General features: G+C 47.9%; 1 protein-coding gene across 4 annotated transcripts in view; it reads left to right on the top strand.

The window, feature by feature from the left end:
• Positions 1 to 18,798, top strand: part of SAE1 (SUMO1 activating enzyme subunit 1) — a 61,679-nt gene extending 42,881 nt beyond the window's left edge. For 3 of the 4 annotated variants that reach the window (XM_065926382.1, XM_065926383.1, XM_065926384.1), the window contains exons 7-9: positions 8,596 to 8,740; positions 14,077 to 14,146; positions 17,841 to 18,073. In XM_065926382.1, coding sequence (XP_065782454.1) covers positions 8,596 to 8,740; positions 14,077 to 14,146; positions 17,841 to 17,933 — 308 coding nt within the window. In that variant the 3' untranslated portion in view covers positions 17,934 to 18,073. Of the gene's footprint in view, positions 1 to 8,595; positions 8,741 to 14,076; positions 14,147 to 17,840 lie in introns of all 4 variants that reach the window. The other variant, XM_065926385.1, reaches the window with a different exon arrangement.
• Positions 18,799 to 19,851: the final 1,053 nt, after the last annotated feature.

Raw genomic sequence — 19,851 nt, forward strand, 5'->3', positions numbered from 1 at the left:
CTAGTAAGTGTTTAAGCACCCCCCAATAAATACCACGTCCCTCAAAGCACTCAGTCAGACTTCAGCTGTTCGCCTTACTAATTAATACTCATGGCATTATGTCCATTTTTAAAAGTCTGAACATCACAAGAGCCCCATGATGTTTTCTTGTTCCACTTTTGCAGATGGGAAACTGAGGCCCACCGAGGCCAGATTGAAATAATGGGCAACATTGTCAGCAACCTGCCTTGTCTTCTCTGCAGGCTCGTGTCTCCCCCACCCCCGTGTTAGCCTGTGTTTGAGCTGCTCTCCGGCCCCAGCCCAGCTGCGATTCTGGTTGAAAGCCTCACATCTCTTCCCTGACTGTCAGACAACAGTCACGGGAATGTCCTGTGCCATCTTCCCTGGGTAAGAGCGGTTGGCGGAGAGCAGCAGATGCCCAGAGTCAAGGTCATGTGCCACTCAAGTGCTGGGCTGGAGAAAAGCCCCTGTCTCCCTGCTGCTTGTGACCAGGCAGGGGAGTGTGAATGGAGAGGGCTCTGTCAGAACAGCTCTGTGAGCTGTGGGCGGCTGGCCACGCTAAGAGATGGGCTGAGCACTCGGGGTCCAGGGAGCTCTGCACTTGGCCCCTATGTAACCTGCCTCAGCATTTCAGAATGTTTCTGACCCCTTCTTTTTGTAAGTTACAGACTTCTCAGATTGCTCCATTGTAAAGATGAGAGTCAAGTTCAGGAATCATTAGACCATTTTTTTTGTTTTTTTTTTTAAAGAAGAGAAATAGGGGACTTCCCTGATGGTTGGGACTCACGCTTCCACTGCAGAGGTCATGGGTTCGATCCCTGGTTGGGAAACTAGGACTCCACATGCTGCACAGCACAGCTGGGGAAAATATTGTTTTTAATTTTTGTTTTAAAATAATAATTATTTTTTTTAAAGGAGAAATAGAATATTTGGCCAGATAGAGTCTGAATGGGTGGTTTGCATTATTCTAAACTGATGAAGTCTGGGGTCAGAAACTAAGTTCATTTGAAGTGATTTTCTTTTTTCTTTTCTTTTTTTAAACCAGTCTGTAGTATCTCTTCTCTCTGCTTCCGGGGAGGCAGTACAACATAGAGATTAGAGGTGTAGTGACTGGAATCCATTGTGAGCCCAAGCCTCAGTTTCCCACCTCGGACATGAGGATGATCACAGTTGCATCCACCTCATTCTATTTTATGTAGAAGAGCTTATTCTGAATATAGGCTATTACATGTCCCCCTTTTAAAAACCTAAATGTTAAGAAAACAAACATGTGACTAAAAGCTGCTTAAACATAATTTTGATAGCTGAATAATACTTCATTCTGTCAACGTGTCATATTGCATGTGCATGCTTAGTTGCTCAGTCGTGTCCAACTCTTTGCAATCGCATGGGCCGTAGTCCACCAGGCTCCTCTGACCACAGGATTCTCCAGGCAAGAATACTGGAGTGGGTTGTCATTTCCTACTCCAATCGTATTTTATGTAATCATCCTATTATTGGATGTGAGATAGTTTCCAGATTGTTTATGGCATAAATAACTTGGCGGCAACCATTTGCACATAATTAAATCACTGGCCACAGGGCCTGACCTTTTGTAAAGCCCCTCAAATACCACACCTTTGCATGGCTGGGTGAGCCAGTTCCTCCGTTACACGCTCAGGTTGAGTAATCTGGGTCTTTATTTGGTAGGCAAAACCCGGCAGGTCATTTCTGAGAAGCAGGACTCCCCTTTCTCCCATCAGCAACTTTCATCCAGCTGCCTCAGGTTCTCTTCAGAAGACAGCGAGCTGTAAATAACCAGAGACAGCTTTCTTTCTCTCTCTGCTGAACTGAGATGGGATGTGGTCAGAGATCAGCTTTCATTGGCGAGATGAAAGGATGGCCAAGACTTGGTGCTCAGTAGGGGTGTTTCAGAAAAAGTCTTCAGGGCAGGCCAATCTGGAGGTGAAGTTCTCTGGAGAAAGCAGTCAAAGGCCCGGGCGGCCATGGTGACAGACATGTGGCATGTGTGTGCCCTCTGTGGACTGGGATCTCCACCTTTTGGGTCCCAACACGGCTCAGCATCCGGGGTGGATGTGGTGTGCAGGTTCTCAGGAAATGTTTGTGGACGAGAAATGAATGAAGGAATACATGCATGCACATACTTTCACATTTCTGGGTTAAAGAGGAAAACTAAGAGAGGTAAATGAAGCGGGGAGTGGGGTGGAGCTGAGCTGAGCTGAGCTGAGCAGACGATCAGATGCAACCAGATGCCCTGAAAGGTGAGAGGCTGAGAGCCAGCAGGCCTCATGGGGGTTCCGGGAGACCATGCCTCTGCCTCCCCCAGCCCAGCCCCTTCCCTCCTTTGAGTTTCAGGCCCGTGGGCCAGCTGTTCTGCACATTTGGCCCTCAAATACGGCCTTGAAAGGCAGGCTTCTGTCTAGTTTCCCTCCTGAGGCAGATGTGGTACACTGTGTATCTTTTTTTTTTTTTTTTTTCCTTTTTCTGTTTTTCTCTTGCTGAACATTCCTTGGTAAAAAACAGAACCATTCTGGGTATCTTGAGGTCTCCATTCATCTCAATTAGCACAGGACCAGCTGGTTAGATCAGTGAGGGCCTGTGTCACCTTGTTGTGAGCCTTCTCCCCACCGTGTGACTCCTTCCCTTCCTTCTCCAAACACTGAGGCTTCCCGTAGAACAGATAATTCCTCAGTGTGTACCATGGGGGCATGCCCTGTGCTGGGCATTCATTAGGTAATGGTAAACACAACAGGTACGTCTCTGCCCCACGGAGCACCACAGGCTAGTAAAGGAGATAGGTCAGTCCTTGTACAAGTGAACTGACATAGGTGACTATAAAGTCTCAAATTGTGATTAAGACCATGAAGGCCGAGAGCGAGTTGTAGAGAGTATCAGAGAGGATGTACAATTCAGAGCCAAGGCGCGGCAGCCCCCCGCGCTCGCTGTTGAGTTGGTGGTGGTCCCAGTCACGTGAGGAGTCCCAGCATAGACCAGCGTGTCAACCTCTCTGAGGGCCATGTCAGTGGGTTTATGCAGGTCGGACAGTTCCGGAGTAGCACCATGGACCTGACGCTCCCCTGGCACTAGCCAAGGTGCTTGGCCTGTATTTATTCCTTTCATCCTTAAACCGCATGAGTTCAGTGCTGTGACGATTCCCATTTTACCGAGGAGGCTCAGGGATGTTGTCAGGGTCCAGTGTTACAGTGATTTAGAACAGGGGTCAGAGTGGTCTGCTGGTTCCAGGCTGCCCAGGCCCTGGGAAGGGCTCTACAGAGAGGGTGCAGTGGTCCCTGATGAGCAGCATGGGCAAGTCCAGGGCAGGAGGTGGCAAGGGTCAGTGTTTGGGCTTGGAGGACCCGCCGAAATATGGTGGTTGTGCCTGGTGGGAAAGGGGCGTCTGCCTGCTAGGTGAGACCACCCTCTTCCACCCCGTCGCGCTCACCCAGAGCTCCTTCTCTAGTCCCAGCCTTTTGTTACCACGTGTTGTTTTTGTGTGTCACCCTCACGAAATACTCGGAGTGGCAGAGCGTGCGTTTTGCTTTGTCCCACTCAGGCCCTGGCAGAGTCTGTGCTCGCTGTGTATTTATTGAATGAACAGATGACTAAATAGGAGACCTGGTGTCTTGCCTTTGGAGATGGGCTGCTGGCTAAGAGGATAACTCTCCTTTTCATTTTCTTGGAGATGTATGTCACCCAGGAGTGGATCCGATTTCCAGACCATTCCCAGAGATTATGAGTCTCTTGAGTGAGCCAGTTTGGGGAGAATGGTGGGGAGCACCAGAGAGGTGAGGCAGGGGTGTCTGGTACAGAACAGCTCTAGGCACCAGCCAGGCAGTTTTATAGAGATTTGGCTTTTTTCCTTTAGTTGAATTCTTTTGGGGAACAGCAATTGGGTTGGAGCTAGTTTGCAACATTGACTTCATTTTTTTCCTACAAAAATAATGGAGTTTTTGAATGGCCTTAGTGATTATGCTAAATATAATTGTTCCATTTAAATGCAATAAAAGTTTTCAGAAAGAAATGGAATAATTAATAATATTGCTTCCTGGATTCCTGTTATAACACTAATCTAGTAGTCTGATTTACATTAAATTTGAATTTGAGTTAATTTCTCTTTGCAAAAATAGTAGTTTACCCACATGTATACAGTTTTTCTTCTAATCCAGGGAAAGGTGCTGGTTTCCCCCTTTCAAAGTTTGTCTTCTCTGTTGCATGGGAGAGTCCTGAACTCTAGCAAAGACCCCAGCCTGTCCTCAGTAGCGGTGAATGTCCACCCCCACCCCACCCCCACCCCATCCCCGGACTTCAGCAGCCTGAGTTAATTAAAAGGTTCAGAGGAAGTTAATCAAGTTTGGAACTCTGATTTTGTGCAGTGTTTTGATATGTTTCGATGAGTCATCTTTTGGCATCCCTAACAGTATTTGATCTTCACGGAATAGTTTCATAATCTGGAAACTGGCAGGGAGGTGCTCTCCAGAAATGCAGAGTCAACAGTGATGTGTGTATGTCTGGCCATTTGGGAGGGCAGATGACAGAACAAAGAGGAGACTTTAATAAGCAAGAACCCGTCAGGGGCTCAGGTCAGTTCTGAGGCTGCTGCCTGTCTAGAACATTGGGCTTCTTCCTGCCCCCTCCAGCCCTGCTCACTGGAGTGCTGACATTAAAGGGGGAAAAAAAAAAGTACAGAATACAGCCTCTGTTTGCTTTGCTGCAAATAAGTGGCTGGAGTGACTGGCCCCTGTCCCGTAGGCCCTCCGCGAACTTCAGATGTGGTCAGCGAGGCCTCTAGACGGTGCCAGGCTGCCGGCCCACGTCCAGGCGGCCCACACCAGGAACAGGCAAGGGGCCCAGAGAAACAGCGGGGCCAGCTGCTGGCGGCCTCTGCTCCTCCTCTGAGCGCCGTCTTCTTTCTTTCCAAAATGAAACTGGTCTTACCCCCTGAAGATGGATGGGCCAGGGTTCATATGGCCCCTGCCTCCTCTGCTCACCCACACAACTAGGAACTTAAAATTAGTGGACCAGTTGAGAGAGGGCAGAGCCCGTCTGGAAAATGCGTCTCACCAAAATGTGGTCGAACGGGAGTCCTCTTGAGGTGGGGGGCAAAGAGCCAGACTACTTGGGATCCTTGGGCTGCATTCCTGATGGTCCTGGATTTCTGCTGGGCCCAGTTAGGGTTAAGAAGCACAGATTCTGAACATCAGAACTGGCCGTTCTCCGCCACTCCTCATTGGCAGTCCCATGGAAAAAACTACTCAGTCTCTGAGCTTCAGTTTCTTCACCTGTGAAGGTGGAAGCGTATCAGGACCTCCCTCCCTCCCTCTGTTATTGTGGACGTAAAAGGTTTAGAAAGGTGCCTGGCATGGAGTAGGCACGGTTTGTTTTGGAGTTATTACAATAGTTTGAGTTTGCTTCAAGAGCTGTGTTTCGTAACCAGAAGGTGAAAAGTTTTGTGGCGAGGGCTTAAAAACTGAGCCTCTCTGGCGTCCCTTGTGACAGCTCGTGCTTCTGCCCCAGTGACAGAAGAAAGACTGTACGGGACTGAGACAGGACCCAGATGCAGCCTCGCAGCCTCGTTTGCTTCCCGCCTGCTTGTCCCTGGCCCTTGGACTGTGCGTTAGGAGCTTCTGCTCAGGCAGCGCTGACACACACTCTGGATCTGTCTTCTCCAGAGTGATGGACAGGACGAGGGCTGACATTTGATACCGTCCGCTTAGAATGTCCTCTTGTCTGGACCGGAGGTTCGTTTGTCACAGGACCTTGTTGGAAAATAGGCTCGGTCTCAGTGATTCCTCACCACTTTGCAAACTTTCCTCCACCCTGTCCCCACACGCTTGCCTGAAGGCATTTGTTTTACTCCAGATCAGAATCCCAGCGACACATCCGCAGAGGTAGAAGTTGAGCTCGGGTGATGGCAAGTCCGTGTTAGCCAGCATCCGAATGGTCATTGGCTTTGAGTTGGCTGCCAAATGGTCGGGCAGAATCAAGGGTTGTAGAAGCTGTATTCTTGGAAGAGAAAGGAGAGTAACATTCCTGGACCGCAAATAGTATCTGAAGCAGGTATTCTGGAACCTTCTAAAGAAAAAGAGGACAAGCCCTCTGGTGTGCAGAGCCCTGTCCAGGGCACGTGACTAGCAGTTTTTCTCTGGCACTGGCACTGAGAAAAGCATAGCCCTGCAGCAGGTTGCATCTTCTTTAACCTGGACCTCCACTGTCTGGGGTCTTCTGAGAACTCTGCGTAACTGTTTATGAACTTCACTCAGGCTGCAGTGGAGCCGTCTGTCCTGGCCCCTAATTCCTTGTCCTCCCCTGTCACCTTCAGGCTGCAGAGACCTTGCTCACTGTTGGACCTCTGGCACCTAGGTCCACCGGGCACACCTAGGTCAGCCGTGCTCACTCATGCTGGCGAATGAATGAATTATTACTACTTCTTGGAGAGCTGTTCTCCACAGGGCTGCCCATCACCAAAACTGTGTGTGAGTCTGAAGAAAACAAAGAGAATGATTCCCTAGTCTGGGGCTAGATCCAGATATTTGCATTTTTAAAAGAGCCCCATGACTATTGCCCATTCACCTTTAACTTTTCCCATTCACCTCTAACTTTTAGAGAGCTCCTTGTACTGAGAGGGAGGGAGTATGACTTGGGAATGAGTTCACTTTTTCAGTCAGCAAACACTGATGAGACTTAAGCGGAAGCACTTGGTAAACTGTTGAGTGTGAAGGGCCCTCCCAGGGTCCCCTGGGATCTACTGTCTCTGCCTCTGCTCCGAAACAGCCTGTGTGCCGTGGGAGGAGCACTGCCTGGAGAGGAGACTCCACCTGCCTTGGAGAGCATGGTGGGGACAAGAATGCCCCCCAGCCCGCCTGCGCAGTGGACATCTGGATGAGGCAGTGGAAGGGGCTCGGTCTTCTGTTCCTGCCTATGTCTTTTCATTTGGCTTACAAGTCCAAGCCTTGTTCAGGGCTTGTTCCACGGTAGCTCTGATTTGCTGCCGTCATCTAAACCCTTCCTCTAGTTCACATCCGAAATGAAACATCCCTTTCTGGAGGTTGACATGGCAGTTGTAGCAGTTGTATTAAGTATGGGAGGGTTTGTTTGTAATGATCCGCCTGTCTGATGCGTCCGAGCCCTTGGCTGTCCTCTCTGGCTGGAAGCAGTTCATCCTTTGAACTTGTGCCTAGAATGCATGCCTCCTCCACCTGACGTCTCTTCTGGGTCAGAACATGGCCTTTTCCCTGCGCTGAAAGCTTCCCCGACCCTTCTTCCCAAACCCACACACACTTCACTCATGGTGGTGACGCAGGGAAGCTTTGCTTAACAGCACCCTATAGAGGATGTCAGACTCTGTTGTACTGTCATGGCTCTCGTCACAGGAATTTTAGTCATTTTTGTCATTATTTGATTACCTTTCGGACTATGTTGGTGGAATAAATGAAAAGTGTTACCTTTCACTTGGCCCAGATTTTAATTAATGTACTTCCTGTGGAATGAAAAAAATTTTTTTTGTTTTATTATCAACATTTATAAGTTATTATGAAAAAAATTATTGAAGTACTGTTGTTTTAGTGTTGTGTTAATTTCTGCTCTACAGCAAAGTTGATTCACATATACAGACATTCTTTTCCACTGTGCTTTATCACAGGTTATTGAATATAGTTCCCTGAGCTATACCTTAGGATCTTGTCATTATTCCATTCTATATATAATAGCTTACATCTGCTAATCCCAAACTCTCAATCCGTCCTTCCCCTTTAGCAACCACAAGTCCGTTCTCTGGGTCTGTGAGTCTGTTACTGTTTCATAGATAAGTTCATTTGTGTCATATTTTAGATTCCACCTATAAGTCTTTCTCTTTTTGACTTACTTCACTTAGAGAAAATCTTTCTGTTTCTGACTGACTTCACTTAGTATGATAATCTCTAGGTCCATCCATGTTGCTGCAGATGGCTTTATTTTATTCTATTTTATGGCTGAATCAGCACTCCACTGTAGATGTACACACCACGTCTCCTGTACCCAGTCCTCTGTCGATGGACGTTCAGGTTGTTCCATGTCTTGATGAGTGTGAGTACTGCTGCTGTGAACATAGGGGTGCATGTGTCTTTTTGAATTGTGTTTTCGTCCAGATATGTTCCCAGGAGTGGATTGCTGCATCGTATGGCAGCTCTTTTTTCTTTTTTTTTTTTGTTTGAGGAAGCTCTGTACTGTTTGCCATAGTGGCTGCACCAATTTACATTTCCACCAGTAGTGTACGAGGATTCCCTTTTCTCTGTAGCCTCTCCAGCATTTATTATTTGTGGATTTTCTTTTTTTTTAATTGAGGGCCATTCTGACCAGTGTGAGGTGGTACCTACCTCATTGTAGTTTTGATTTGCATTTCTCTGTTGGTTAGTGACATTGGGCACCTTTTCATGAGCCTGTCAGCCACATATATGTCTTTTTTGGAGAGATGTTCATTCAGGTCTTCTGCCCATTTGAGTTCTATGAGCTCTTTGTATGTTTTGGAAATTAAGACCTTTTTGATCACATCATTTTCAAATATTTTCTCTTCAGTTGTGAAAAGACTTGCTTTTTTAACTTGCCTTCTTCCTTTCCCAGTGCTCCTGAAGTTTCGCACAGATAAAGGAAGAGATCCTAGTTCTGATACCTTTGGGGAAGATTCTGAGTTACTGCTCCAGATACGAAATGATGTGCTTGATGCCCTGGGTGTCAATCCTGACCTGCTTCCTGAAGACTTTGTCAGGTTGGTCTGAATATTTATCACAATTGAGTTTAGATTGATAAATGTCTGTGTTCAGTGTTTGCCTTAATTTGGAGAGATGCTTTATTAAGACTGAAAAGCCCTGAGGAGAGAGCCTCCGTTGCCACATTCTGACACAGCACACACACACAAGAGAGCCTCCGTTGCCACACACACACACACACACACACACACACACACACACACACACCCCTCCCCCGCTGCCACACACACACACACACACACAAGAGAGCCTCCATTGCCACACACACACACACACCTCCCCCGCTGCCACACACACACACACACACACACAGAGACACACACACAGACACACCTCCCCCGCAACGGCCCTCTGCCCCTCTGTTGGTATAACAGCAGTATATGAAAAATGGAGGTGACCTTATATGTGTTCAGATATAACTGCAGGGTCAAGGGAGTGGCAGGTCAGATGGATGGGATTATTATTTGGTAGATGCTGCCCTTGCCCTCCGCTGATGACCCATCAGTTTATACCCTCAGCCACAATGCCATCCTTGTTCCCAGTGTCTTCGCCCCTGGGCACTGCGATGCTTTCAGCCTCAGGGACCAGTCCTTTGTTCTTATACACAGGCAGGTTTGGGGTTTGATTGGTGAAGTCCAAAGGGAGACTAAGTCAGGAATTCCTCCCAGACAGTTTTGGGATCATTTGCTTACTTCCAGTCTCTCTGTCGTTGAGGGACCGTGTAAGCTGCCTTGCTGTGCCCCGCTTGTAGCAGCAATAATGATGGCTAGAATCTACCAAGCAGCTATTACAGTACCAGGCGCTGTGGTAGCCGCTTTGTGTATGTGCCCTCTCTTGACAAGATCCCATTTTATAGGAGAGGGGAGGCTGAGTTAGAGCTCAGAGAAGTCCAGTCACTAGCCTGAGGTTACAGAGCTAATAGTGTACAGTGCACACTGCACTACGGTGCAGTGCAGTGAAGGCTTTCACTGCGCTACTAGCGCAGCCACGTGGTAGTTACAGTGGTCCTTGAAGGGTGTGTTATTATTTCCCCGTGAGTTAACTGAGGCTCAGAAAGATGCAGTCACATGTCCAAGGTTTTAGTAAGTAGCTGACCAAGATTTCCCCACACCACTGATCCCTGGGGACAGCCTAGTACCTTGGTTCCTATTTAGCAAGAAAGTAAATGGTGGTCCCATCCTTCCCTAGTCTTTTCCTTGTGCACTCATGTCTGGGGACCTCACTTAGACACTGACAAGCCTTGGCCAATTTAAGACCAGCAGTGGGGCTTTGACTCGCCTGCCAAGCCCTCAGCCAGAAAGAGGCACCTGGATACCAGGCGCTCTTGTAAGTTGGCACCGGTAGGGAGTTCAGGGGCTAATGACACCACCGCTTGGGATGGGGTCCTTGTCCCAGGGGATGGCCCACGGGGAACAGGTTCCCACAGGTCCGGCTTCTGCAGTCCCAGCCGGGCCAGTGAGCACCCCTGTGCCAGTGCCAGGCCATGAGCGTGCAGCCGAGTGACTGATTTGAGTGTTGAGAGTGATGAATGGCTTGCCTGGGCATCGCCAGCCAGTGGCAGAGCCCCCGCTTCCCAGAAGGAAAGAACCACAGCCTCACTGCTAACAGCCTGTCTCGCTGCTGGCTGGTTTCCTCTCCACAGAGTGTTGTATTCCCCCCACCTTCCCAGCCCTCTTTGCAGAAACGGCTCTCCTGTGTCTATGCCCTCATGTCTGTGCCCTCCCATGCTCAGGCGCTCCCTTTCTGTTGTCCTTTAAGTGAGAGGTGTTTGATGGCCTCTCGACGGCCGGCCATGGCCAGTGCAGATAAGGCTGGGGAGATGCGCTGGGGGTGCGGTAGGGAATCGAGCCGCCATCTGGCAGCTGAGCTACCCGCACAAATTGCCCACCGCTAGCTCCGAGCAGGGTAGCACACCCTGCTTGAGGAGGGAAAGCTGTGCCCAAGTCTCCGTTTCCCTCATCTGTCTGTGATCTGCTTGTCCCATCCTTCATGTCAGGTTATTTATTCTCTTCAGAGGGCTCAATTGCTTTTCTGATTATGAAGGTAACAGGTGCTCATTGCCAGAAAATAGAAAAGGGAAGAAAAGGATCTCCCATAGCCCCTCCCAGTGAGAAGTCACCACTGCTGGCTTGGGGTTTAATTTGGGGCTTTAGCCTCTCAGACATCTGTATGTGTATTTACTCGTGTCTTCTCTTTTTAAATACCAAAATGATCACACTTTTCATACGACAGCCTTCCTTTTCCAGCATCTCATGGACCTGTTTGTGTCACCAAGTAAAGATCCGTAACCTCACTTGTACTGCCTGATGTTTCATTGTCTACTGTATGGTTTTTATTTAACCATTAACTGCTTGGTGGGTGCTTAAGTTATTTGTAGTTTCTCACTGTTATAAACATCTATGACAAACATTCATAATGTATATATGTAATATAACTTGTGCTGTTAAATTGTTGCATTATGGTAAATGCACACAACATAAATTGTACCATTTTAGCCACCCTTAAATGGACAGAACAGTGGCGTTAAGTCCATTCACACTGTTGTCGCCTGTCACTGGTACCGTCTCCAGAACTTTGTCCTCATCCCAAAGTGAACCTCTGTCCCCGTTGAACACTGACCTCCCATTGTGTGTCCCCAGCCCCTTGCAGCCTCTTTCTTTCTCGATGAATTTGACTGTTGTGGGCATCTTGTTTAAGTGGAATTGGAATGTAGTATATGTCCTTTAGTGAACTTAGTGGTCCTTAAGTTTCAGAGATAATAGACATATTATGGAAAAAAACAGATAGTATGGAATGAATCCAAAGATGAAAATGAGGGGAAGTGGGAGGCACAGAGGATGGGGTATAACATAGACCTAAGGATGCACTGTGTAACACGGGAAATATAGCCAATATTTTTAATAACTGTAAATGGAAAATGACCTTTAAATTGTATAAAAATTTTTTTTAAATAGGGACTTCCCTGGCGGTTCAGTGGTTAAGACTGCACTTCACCACTTCTGGGGGCGTGGGTTCACTGCCTGGTCAGGAAACACAGGATCCCATATGCTGGGCAGTGTGGTCAAAATTTTTTTGTTTTTAAAATAATTTTAAAAGAAAATTAAAATTACTCATTTCATGAACCAGAGGTGGGGGGGGGGGGGGAAATCACTGAATTTGTCCTGTGCCATACTACACTGTCTTGATTACTGGAGGTTTGTAGTAGGAAGTTTGAAATTGGGACATGTGGGTTCTCCAACTTAGTTCTTCTTTTCCAAGATTATTTTGACTATTCTGGGTCTCTTGCAGAATTTTAGGGTGGATTTTCCCATTTCTACAAAAAAGGTTAGCTGGAATTTTGAGAGGAATTACGTTAAATGTATAGATTAATTTGGAGAGTATTGCCATCTTAACAAAATTAAGTCTTCTGATCCATGAACATGGGAATATCTCTCCATTTATTTAAGTCTTTTATTTCTTTCAACAATAGTCTTCAGAGAGTAAGTCTTACACATCTGTTGTTAAATTTATTCCTAAATATTTTATTCTTTTGGATGCTATTGTAAATGGAATTCTACATTTTCATCTTGCTTGAGGGTGTTCATTGCTGATGTATAGAAGTAAGATTGATTTTTTTTTTTATATGTTAATCTTGTATTCTGCAGCTTGATTCAAATAATTCAGTAGTTCAAATAATTTCTCTGTGGTTTCCTTAGTATTGTCTGTATACCAGATCATGTCATCTGTGAAGACATATTACTTCTTTCTTTCCAGTCTGGATGCCCCTTGTTTCTTTTTCCTGCCTTCCTTAAGTGCCCTGGCTGGAACCTCCAGGACAATGTTGAATAGAAGTGGTGATAGCAGACATCCTTGTTTTGTTCCTGATATTTCAGTGTTTTGCCATTAAGTGTGATATTAGCTGTGGATTTTTGTAGATGTCCTTTATCAGTGTGAAGAAATTTCCTTCTGTTCCCAGTTGTTGAGTGTGTTTATCACGAAAGGGTTCTGTGTTTTGTCCCATGCTTTTTCTGTGTCTGTTTAAGTGATCATGTGTATGTTGCTGTTTTGATTTACTGGCATTTTGTTGAGATGATACACTTTTTTTTTTTTAAAGATTATATACTTTTAAGAGAAAAAAAGTAGGACATTAAATTTGTATAATGGGATCACATAGCATAAAGGAGAATTTTTTTAAAGGAAAAAATTGACTATCTTTGAGGAATAGAATTATGGCGACTAGTTTCTTGGGCTGTAGTTTTCTCTGTTAGGTTTTATAGTTTCTCAGAGGACCTTGGTAAGCAGGAGGAAAAATTGCCTCCATGGATTAACAGATGGGGGTGCTGGTCCCAGCCTGGGGGTGAGGAGATGGTCACCCCCAAGCCCAGTTGGTGGGAGTTGAATGGGTCAAGCCTTTCTGGGGGCATCAGGACTCAGCAGTTGTATATTTAGGAAGTTGCCATAGGGAACTGTTTGGACAGTTCTACCGAGGTGTATGATCAGAGTCCAACAGCTTAAATATCCACCCATAGGTATGGGCACAGTGAATAGTAGTTGCTGTGACCTGGGTTTTCAGTTATATATTTTTAGATATGTGCCCTTTTAAAAATGTCTGGAAGGGTGTGTACCAAACCAGGAAGACTGGAAGTGATCTCCCTGTGGTAGGGCTCCAGAGAGAAGCTTTCCGTATAACTTGCCTGCACCGCAGTCTGCTCATTTCAGAAACCCCTTTGTGTTCGTGGGTGGGAGCTGGCGAGGCAGGTGGTGGGAGACAGCGTTTGAGTGCCTGGGATGGATGATTGGGAGGGGCAGGTGACAGTATTAGCTAAAATTTGTCCTCTGGGTTCTCCCTCTTGGCCCAGAAGGGTTGGTATCTACGTGGGTAGTGAAGACTTTTCTCTGCTCCCGTGCTTTAATTTCAGACCCCGAATTTCCCAAGCCGCCTGCGTGTTAACACAGGCCTGCTCCTGACATTTGTCTGGGACTAGCATATCGAACCTACTGCCCATTGTGGGGCAGAAGAGAATTGCGAGAATGTGACCGGGGCACCGAAACATCTGGTATTTGTAGGGCTTTATTTTTAGGATGCACAGATATAGTCTTATCCTTTAACTTCAAAAAAAAGAAGTTGTAAAACAGTTCTTGCCTGCCAAGGTTCAGATGTCTTTCCCTGCCACCACCTAACCTGGATCAGATTTACTTTTCACGCCTAGATGCCAGTATTAGCATTGCTGTCTGAATTGACTCCTCCTGGTGGGAGATGTTTTCATTCAGGCAAACCCACCACCGACCTCTCCCAGATGTCCTCCGCCAGCCTTCCTGTTGCTCAGAGCTCCGTTTCACATGTCTTCTCTTTTAGGTACTGCTTCTCTGAGATGGCCCCAGTGTGTGCAGTTGTTGGAGGGATCCTGGCCCAGGAAATTGTGAAGGTAAAAAGTCCCTGTGGAAAAAAGAAAAGAAAAGAAAAAAGTCCCCGTGGCATAGATCATTGGCCCTCCACGCCAGGACCTTGGACGTGCCGACAGAGAGAACACAGAGCTGTCTTAGAGACCTGCCTGGTTTCTCAGGCCACACTCATCCTTGTCTCCTGACCTCCCTGTTCCCTTTCTTCCTCCCTTTTTCCACTTCATCCCCTTCTCTCCAGCCCATTCACGTGGGCCTTCAGCAAATGACCTTGGAGTGCCTACTTTGTGCTGATAAGCCCAGAACTGTACACAGAGCCCACGGGCTGCTGTCTGTCGTCCCCTGACTATACCGACCAGCTGTCTAGTGTTGAGACATTTGCCACGGATTCTGCTTCTCACAGCTCTGTGAAGTGGGCACTGTCCTGATTCGCACTTAAGGGGTGGACGCCGAGGCCCAAAGAAGGGCCTCCACAGCCTGTACTGCTCCCGTCTGCTTCACAGTTTCCCTCCACTCATGACCATGGCATCAAAGTTCCCTCTCGTTACTTCACACACCGTGGGCGAGTGTAGAGCAGGGGAGGTCAGTACCAGAGGAGCGTGAGCCCTGTGCCTGGAGCCCACAAGGCTCTGTCCAGGGTGCCCTGTGCCCACATTAGGTAGGTCTCCTTCTGCCTCTCGAAAGGGGAGCTTTCACATAGGGTCATGTATATAGTACCCAGAACAGCACTTTGAAGTCTCTTCTGGAACATTTGGGTTGTCAGAACTGTAGCATACCCCCCAATATGTGCTCGTTTCTTAGGGGACTTTGATATTTTCCTAAAGTGATGAATTTGCCTTGTGCACATTCTTGACCACTGAAGTGGACTTGCAACAATGAACCAACTTCTACTGCTTCATCTTGGTTTCTGCAAACTTTCTTCAAAAACATTTGACTCAATTTGATGGTCCCACCATCTTCTTAAGGCTTTTTTTTTCTCTCTCTCTCTCTTTTCTTTCCCGATCATTCTCTCTGGATCAGATTCTTTCTCTAAATCTAATTCTCTGTGGCATAGGCAGTAGGAGGCACAGTGGGAGAAGAGGAGAGGCATACGCAGCTGTGTACGGTCTCACTCCTGCTTCCGCCTACCCAGCCTGGTAGAAAGGTTCAGCTCAGGCCCCCAGTCTGGGGAGTCGGTAGTGGCTGCCAGGAGGACTGTGTTGAGAAGGACTCTGAGTCTGCCTGTGGAGAGACTTGGCAGGAAAGAGTACAGTGATGGAACAGCAAGGGTAGAGTGGGAACCTAATATGTTTTTGTATCATACAATGATGAGAGCATAGATAACACTTATTTATTTTAAACATAGTTTTTTCTCTAGGACTTTTTTTTCTTTTTTTGACCATTCTGGGTCCTTATTGCTGCCAGAGGGCTTTCTCTGGTTGCAGAGAGTGGGGGCTACTCTCCAGTTGTGCACGGACTGCTCATTGCGGTGACTTCTCAAGGGCATGTGGGTTCCGTAGTTGTGGTGCACGGGCTTAATTGTCCCTCGGTGCGTGGAATCTTCCCAGACCTAGGATCAAGCGTGTGTTCCGTGCATTGGCAGATCGATTCCCCACCACTAGAGCATCAGGGAAGTCGCTAGATAGCATTTGTTGAAAGCCCATTCTGCACCCACTGCTTGGAGACTGTTCTCAACTTGATAGACTCATTTGGTCATCACAACAATGCGTGAGGTAGGAACCACTGCTGTCCCTGCACTGAGATGCAGAGCAACGATGAAGCCGGGACTCAAGCTCATGCCGTCCGGCTTCTGGGCCCGTGCTCTTCACCACTGGGCCAGCAGATCTTGGGTGCCCTCAGCCTCACCTCCATGCATCCCACTGAGACGCTGCTCCCTGACTTTCTTGGGTGGGATGGAGGTGGTGGGTTGGGCAGGTGGTCTTGACCCCACTGTGTGCAGGGGCTTCTCCGCATCCCAATTCCAACCTCCAGGGCGCCCCCTCCTTCCTGCCTGCCGGGGACAGCTGTTGCCCGCATCTTGTTTCTGTTTGTCCCAGATAGCCAGAGCACTCTGCATTCTTGGTTGCTGGGCGTGTTTGGAATCTCCCCCTTCCCCCTTCGGGAAGCACTTTACCTTTTGCCCCATGTTCACCCCGTGCCCTGCTGTCTCGTCCCTGCCACTCCCCCTCACTTAACACTGTTCCAGCTTCGGCCAGCTGGCAGTCAAGGTCTGCCATCTGAGGGCGGCAGACCTCCCCCTTCTCCCTGGTGGGACCATTTGACCATGGTAAAACGTAAACATCAGGAGATGGGGGTGAATCTGTTCCCTTGGAATCATCTGTTTCCCTCCTTCCTTGTATCTTTCCAGACACCACACATTCTAGCCCTGTCCTCTGTCTCATCCTGCTTTCTTGGGTTTAATCATTCTTTCTCTCTCACTGTTCGTGGGCAGTCTCCCGGCCTACAGTGCTAGAATTGAGAGTTGACAGCAGCAGCCTTACCAGGCTTCGTGTGAAAACGTGTTGTGTTATCTCCTGAAATGTGGGCTCTTGCGTCTGGGATCCACCTGTGTGCCCTTCCACCTGGCTGAGTGCCTGGGGGCCCCAGATACTGAGAAAGGACCTCCTGTTCAAGCAGTAGCAGCTCCCATTTATTGAGAATCTACTCTGTGGCCGGCATGTTACAAGCTGGATCGCGCTTCATACTCACCAGGATCAGTAATAGGCTGGGGCCATTTGTTTGTGTTTTCATATGCAAGCTCAGAGAAGCTACCCTCTGGCCTCAGGTCAACACTTTCTTCCCAGAAGAACAGTTCATTCCGGAATAAGCACTTAGAATAGGTATAATCGTCTCCATTTTACAAATGAGGACTGGAATTGGCGCTCAGTTCAAGGAGGAGAGGCTCAGGGCCCAGCGTTGTAAAGGCGGGCCTGCCTGAGTGACTGCACGCAGCTCCCGGGCACCTTGGCAGGTTGCGTCTCTGTGTGGGTGATGTCCTTCTCTTTAAACAGTAACCCTTCTTGGGTCGAGAATGTCTTAGAAAACTCACTGTTAGCTCTGGACCTTTCCCCGGTCCACACAGGTCACTCATGGTCCAGCATGTAATCCCAGGGACTGTCACTCCATCTCTTAACAGTGCTGTGACCTTCTGTTAACCCCACGAAATGATGACCATTTCCATGGCTGACTAGTATCTTCCAGGCCCTCTGGACGCCCACCCTGTGTGGCGTCACACCCTGGTGTGTCCTGTGGAGGCCAGCAGCACTGCCTTCCCCTGGAAGTGTCCCCCCAGGTGACAGAGGCTGTGTTCTCAGATGGGTCAGAATGAATCACTGCCTTTCTCAGTGGAATATTCATAAGTAATTGTTACTGCCATTTGCCATTGGTGCTTCTCTGAGTTAAGCATTGTTTTAGATATTGGAGGTAAAGCATCTTTCTTAATCCCCAGGATAAAACAGTTGTTATTTTCATTTTACGCGGGGAATGTAAAGGTCCGAGAGGCTAAATGGTCTGCTCAAGGGCGCACAGCTGATAGGGGACAGAGTGCAGAGACAGGACAGTCACAATCAAAACTGTTTCCTGACATGGCCAGATAGCCCCTGGGGAGCAAAGTCAGCCTCTTTCGAGAACCGGTTTCCTTGTTGCTTTGAGAAGCTCTCAGTTCAGGGGTCTATTCTCTTTTCTCCCTTATATCCCCTTTTAAGCACTTGAGCTGAACCTTCTTCTTGTTTCCCTCTGCAGGCCCTGTCTCAGAGGGACCCCCCTCACAACAACTTCTTCTTCTTCGATGGCATGAAGGGGAATGGGATTGTGGAGTGCCTGGGCCCCAAGTGAACCCGAGACTCCGTGGCCCCAGAGATGCTGACCGCACAGTGCCCTTGTGCGATGGATCCCCTCCCCTCCCCCATGAAGGCCTCTCCAGGCGAGGGAAAAACCAAGTCATTGAACCAGTACCAACCATTTCCTGCAAGCCGCGAGGCTGTGAAGCACCAGTGGCTGCTAAGCAAGGGCCTGGGTCCTGATGGTCTCCTCCCAGCTCTCCTGCATGGTCAGTTCCTGAAAGTCCCCAGCCAGGAACCAGCACACTTTGTTGCCTAGGAGCCTCTTGCCACCTTCTTGTCCTCAGTCCCCACCTGATGTCACACAGTGAGGAGCATGACTTCAGGTGGGGAATAACTCCCGGGGCCATGAAACCACACAGCGGAACCACAGTTTCAAGTGCAGACAGGTGCCCTTAGAGAGCCAAAAACATGGCGGGCGGAGTGTGTGTCCACCAAAGTCTGAAGCTCTGAGAAGCAACAGGCGGCATCGGTGTGCTGCTCTTGAGTTTAGTCTAGGATTGGTTGAGTTCCAGCCTGGATTTTGAAAGAGAGGAAGTATTACCAAATCTTCTTGGGTATTAGGGTGAAGCCTTGCCAGTAGAATATTAATGGGAATGCTTGTTTAAAAAAGCAGATTCCCGGGTCCCACCCCTGGGGAGCCTGACTCTCTGGCTTTGAGGTGGGACAGGGAGCCGGCCTGTCTTCCAGCAGAGCCCCTCACAGATGTAGGCGATCGCGCTGCAGGCTGTCGCATTGAAGGGCTGTGTTGGTCCTTCTTGTTACCCCCCTGAATCGCAGCTGTTTGTGTGTTTTTTATATTTTCTATATTTCTTTGGTTCTTCAAAAAGGAATGATAGAAATAAAGTTATTTGCTTTAAGATTTGTTTTTCTTCCACGTGAGAAACTTCTTCCTCTGACAGGGAGCAATGGCCTGTTTAAACCTGAAGATGTATCCCTGGATGCTTGAACACGACACCAAGGCCCTCCCCTCCGTCACCATTCCTGCCACTTGTTTTAAACAATGCAGCAAAAGTTAGTATGCTCATATTCTAAAGCATATAGAAGCTTGAGTCTTCTTGTCAAATAATTTCGTTAAGTAGTGGCTGTTCGCAGTGACAGCAATTGTAATAACAGTGGGAAAGGAGTAAAAGTGAGCAGTGATCTCATAGCAGTTAAGTGAGACCGAAGTAAAATGCCCCAAGTCCCACAGTTGGACGGGTCAGAGCGGTTGCTAGAGTGCCAAAGTGTATCTTGACTCAGCGACCCGAGCGTGTGTTCCACCTGGAATGTGTTCCTCACCCACACTTGGCTTTCTCCCCATATGTAAATTGGCTGGTTAGAATGAATAAATCAGCTTCTCTATTTCAGCCCTGTTGATGTCAGTGAGAAAAGAAAAGCACGGATCTCCTCTGGGAGGAGGGACTCAATTCTCCCCCTTCCTGGTTCTCTCTGCCCCCGCCTGAGGTGAGGCTAGGCTCTCTTTCTGGAGCAGCCCTTTTCTGGGCCTTGGTAGTGTTAAATCAAGGGAGCCTTGCAAAAATCTCACAGGGTCTTGGAAAATCTGAGCTAATTACACCCTTTATTTTGCAATGTGGGGCCTTGGTCACAAGGGGGAGCAGGCGGGTCTGGATGGATTAAAAACAAAACTGTCTTAGAATCTTCTCTGCAACTTTTCAAACTTTTCCACGCCTGTACCTGTAATGGCCGAGATTGACCCCGAAATGACCATGACCCTTAGGGAATCTGGAGGGTGGTGCTGGAAACTTCCAGCCCTGGACAAGAAAAAGGCTTAATTCTCCTTGCTTTCAGATTTCATATTTTTCCATATTACAAGTTGGTGTTATCTTAAGAATGAATTTCCCTAAGTCTCCAGGAAGTCCACAGTGATTATCCTGTGGGTTCAAACACCTTGGGAAGGGGGATCCTGTCTG

Source organism: Muntiacus reevesi, chromosome 2 (genome assembly GCF_963930625.1).
Source record: "Muntiacus reevesi chromosome 2, mMunRee1.1, whole genome shotgun sequence".
Taxonomy (NCBI): domain Eukaryota; kingdom Metazoa; phylum Chordata; class Mammalia; order Artiodactyla; family Cervidae; genus Muntiacus; species Muntiacus reevesi.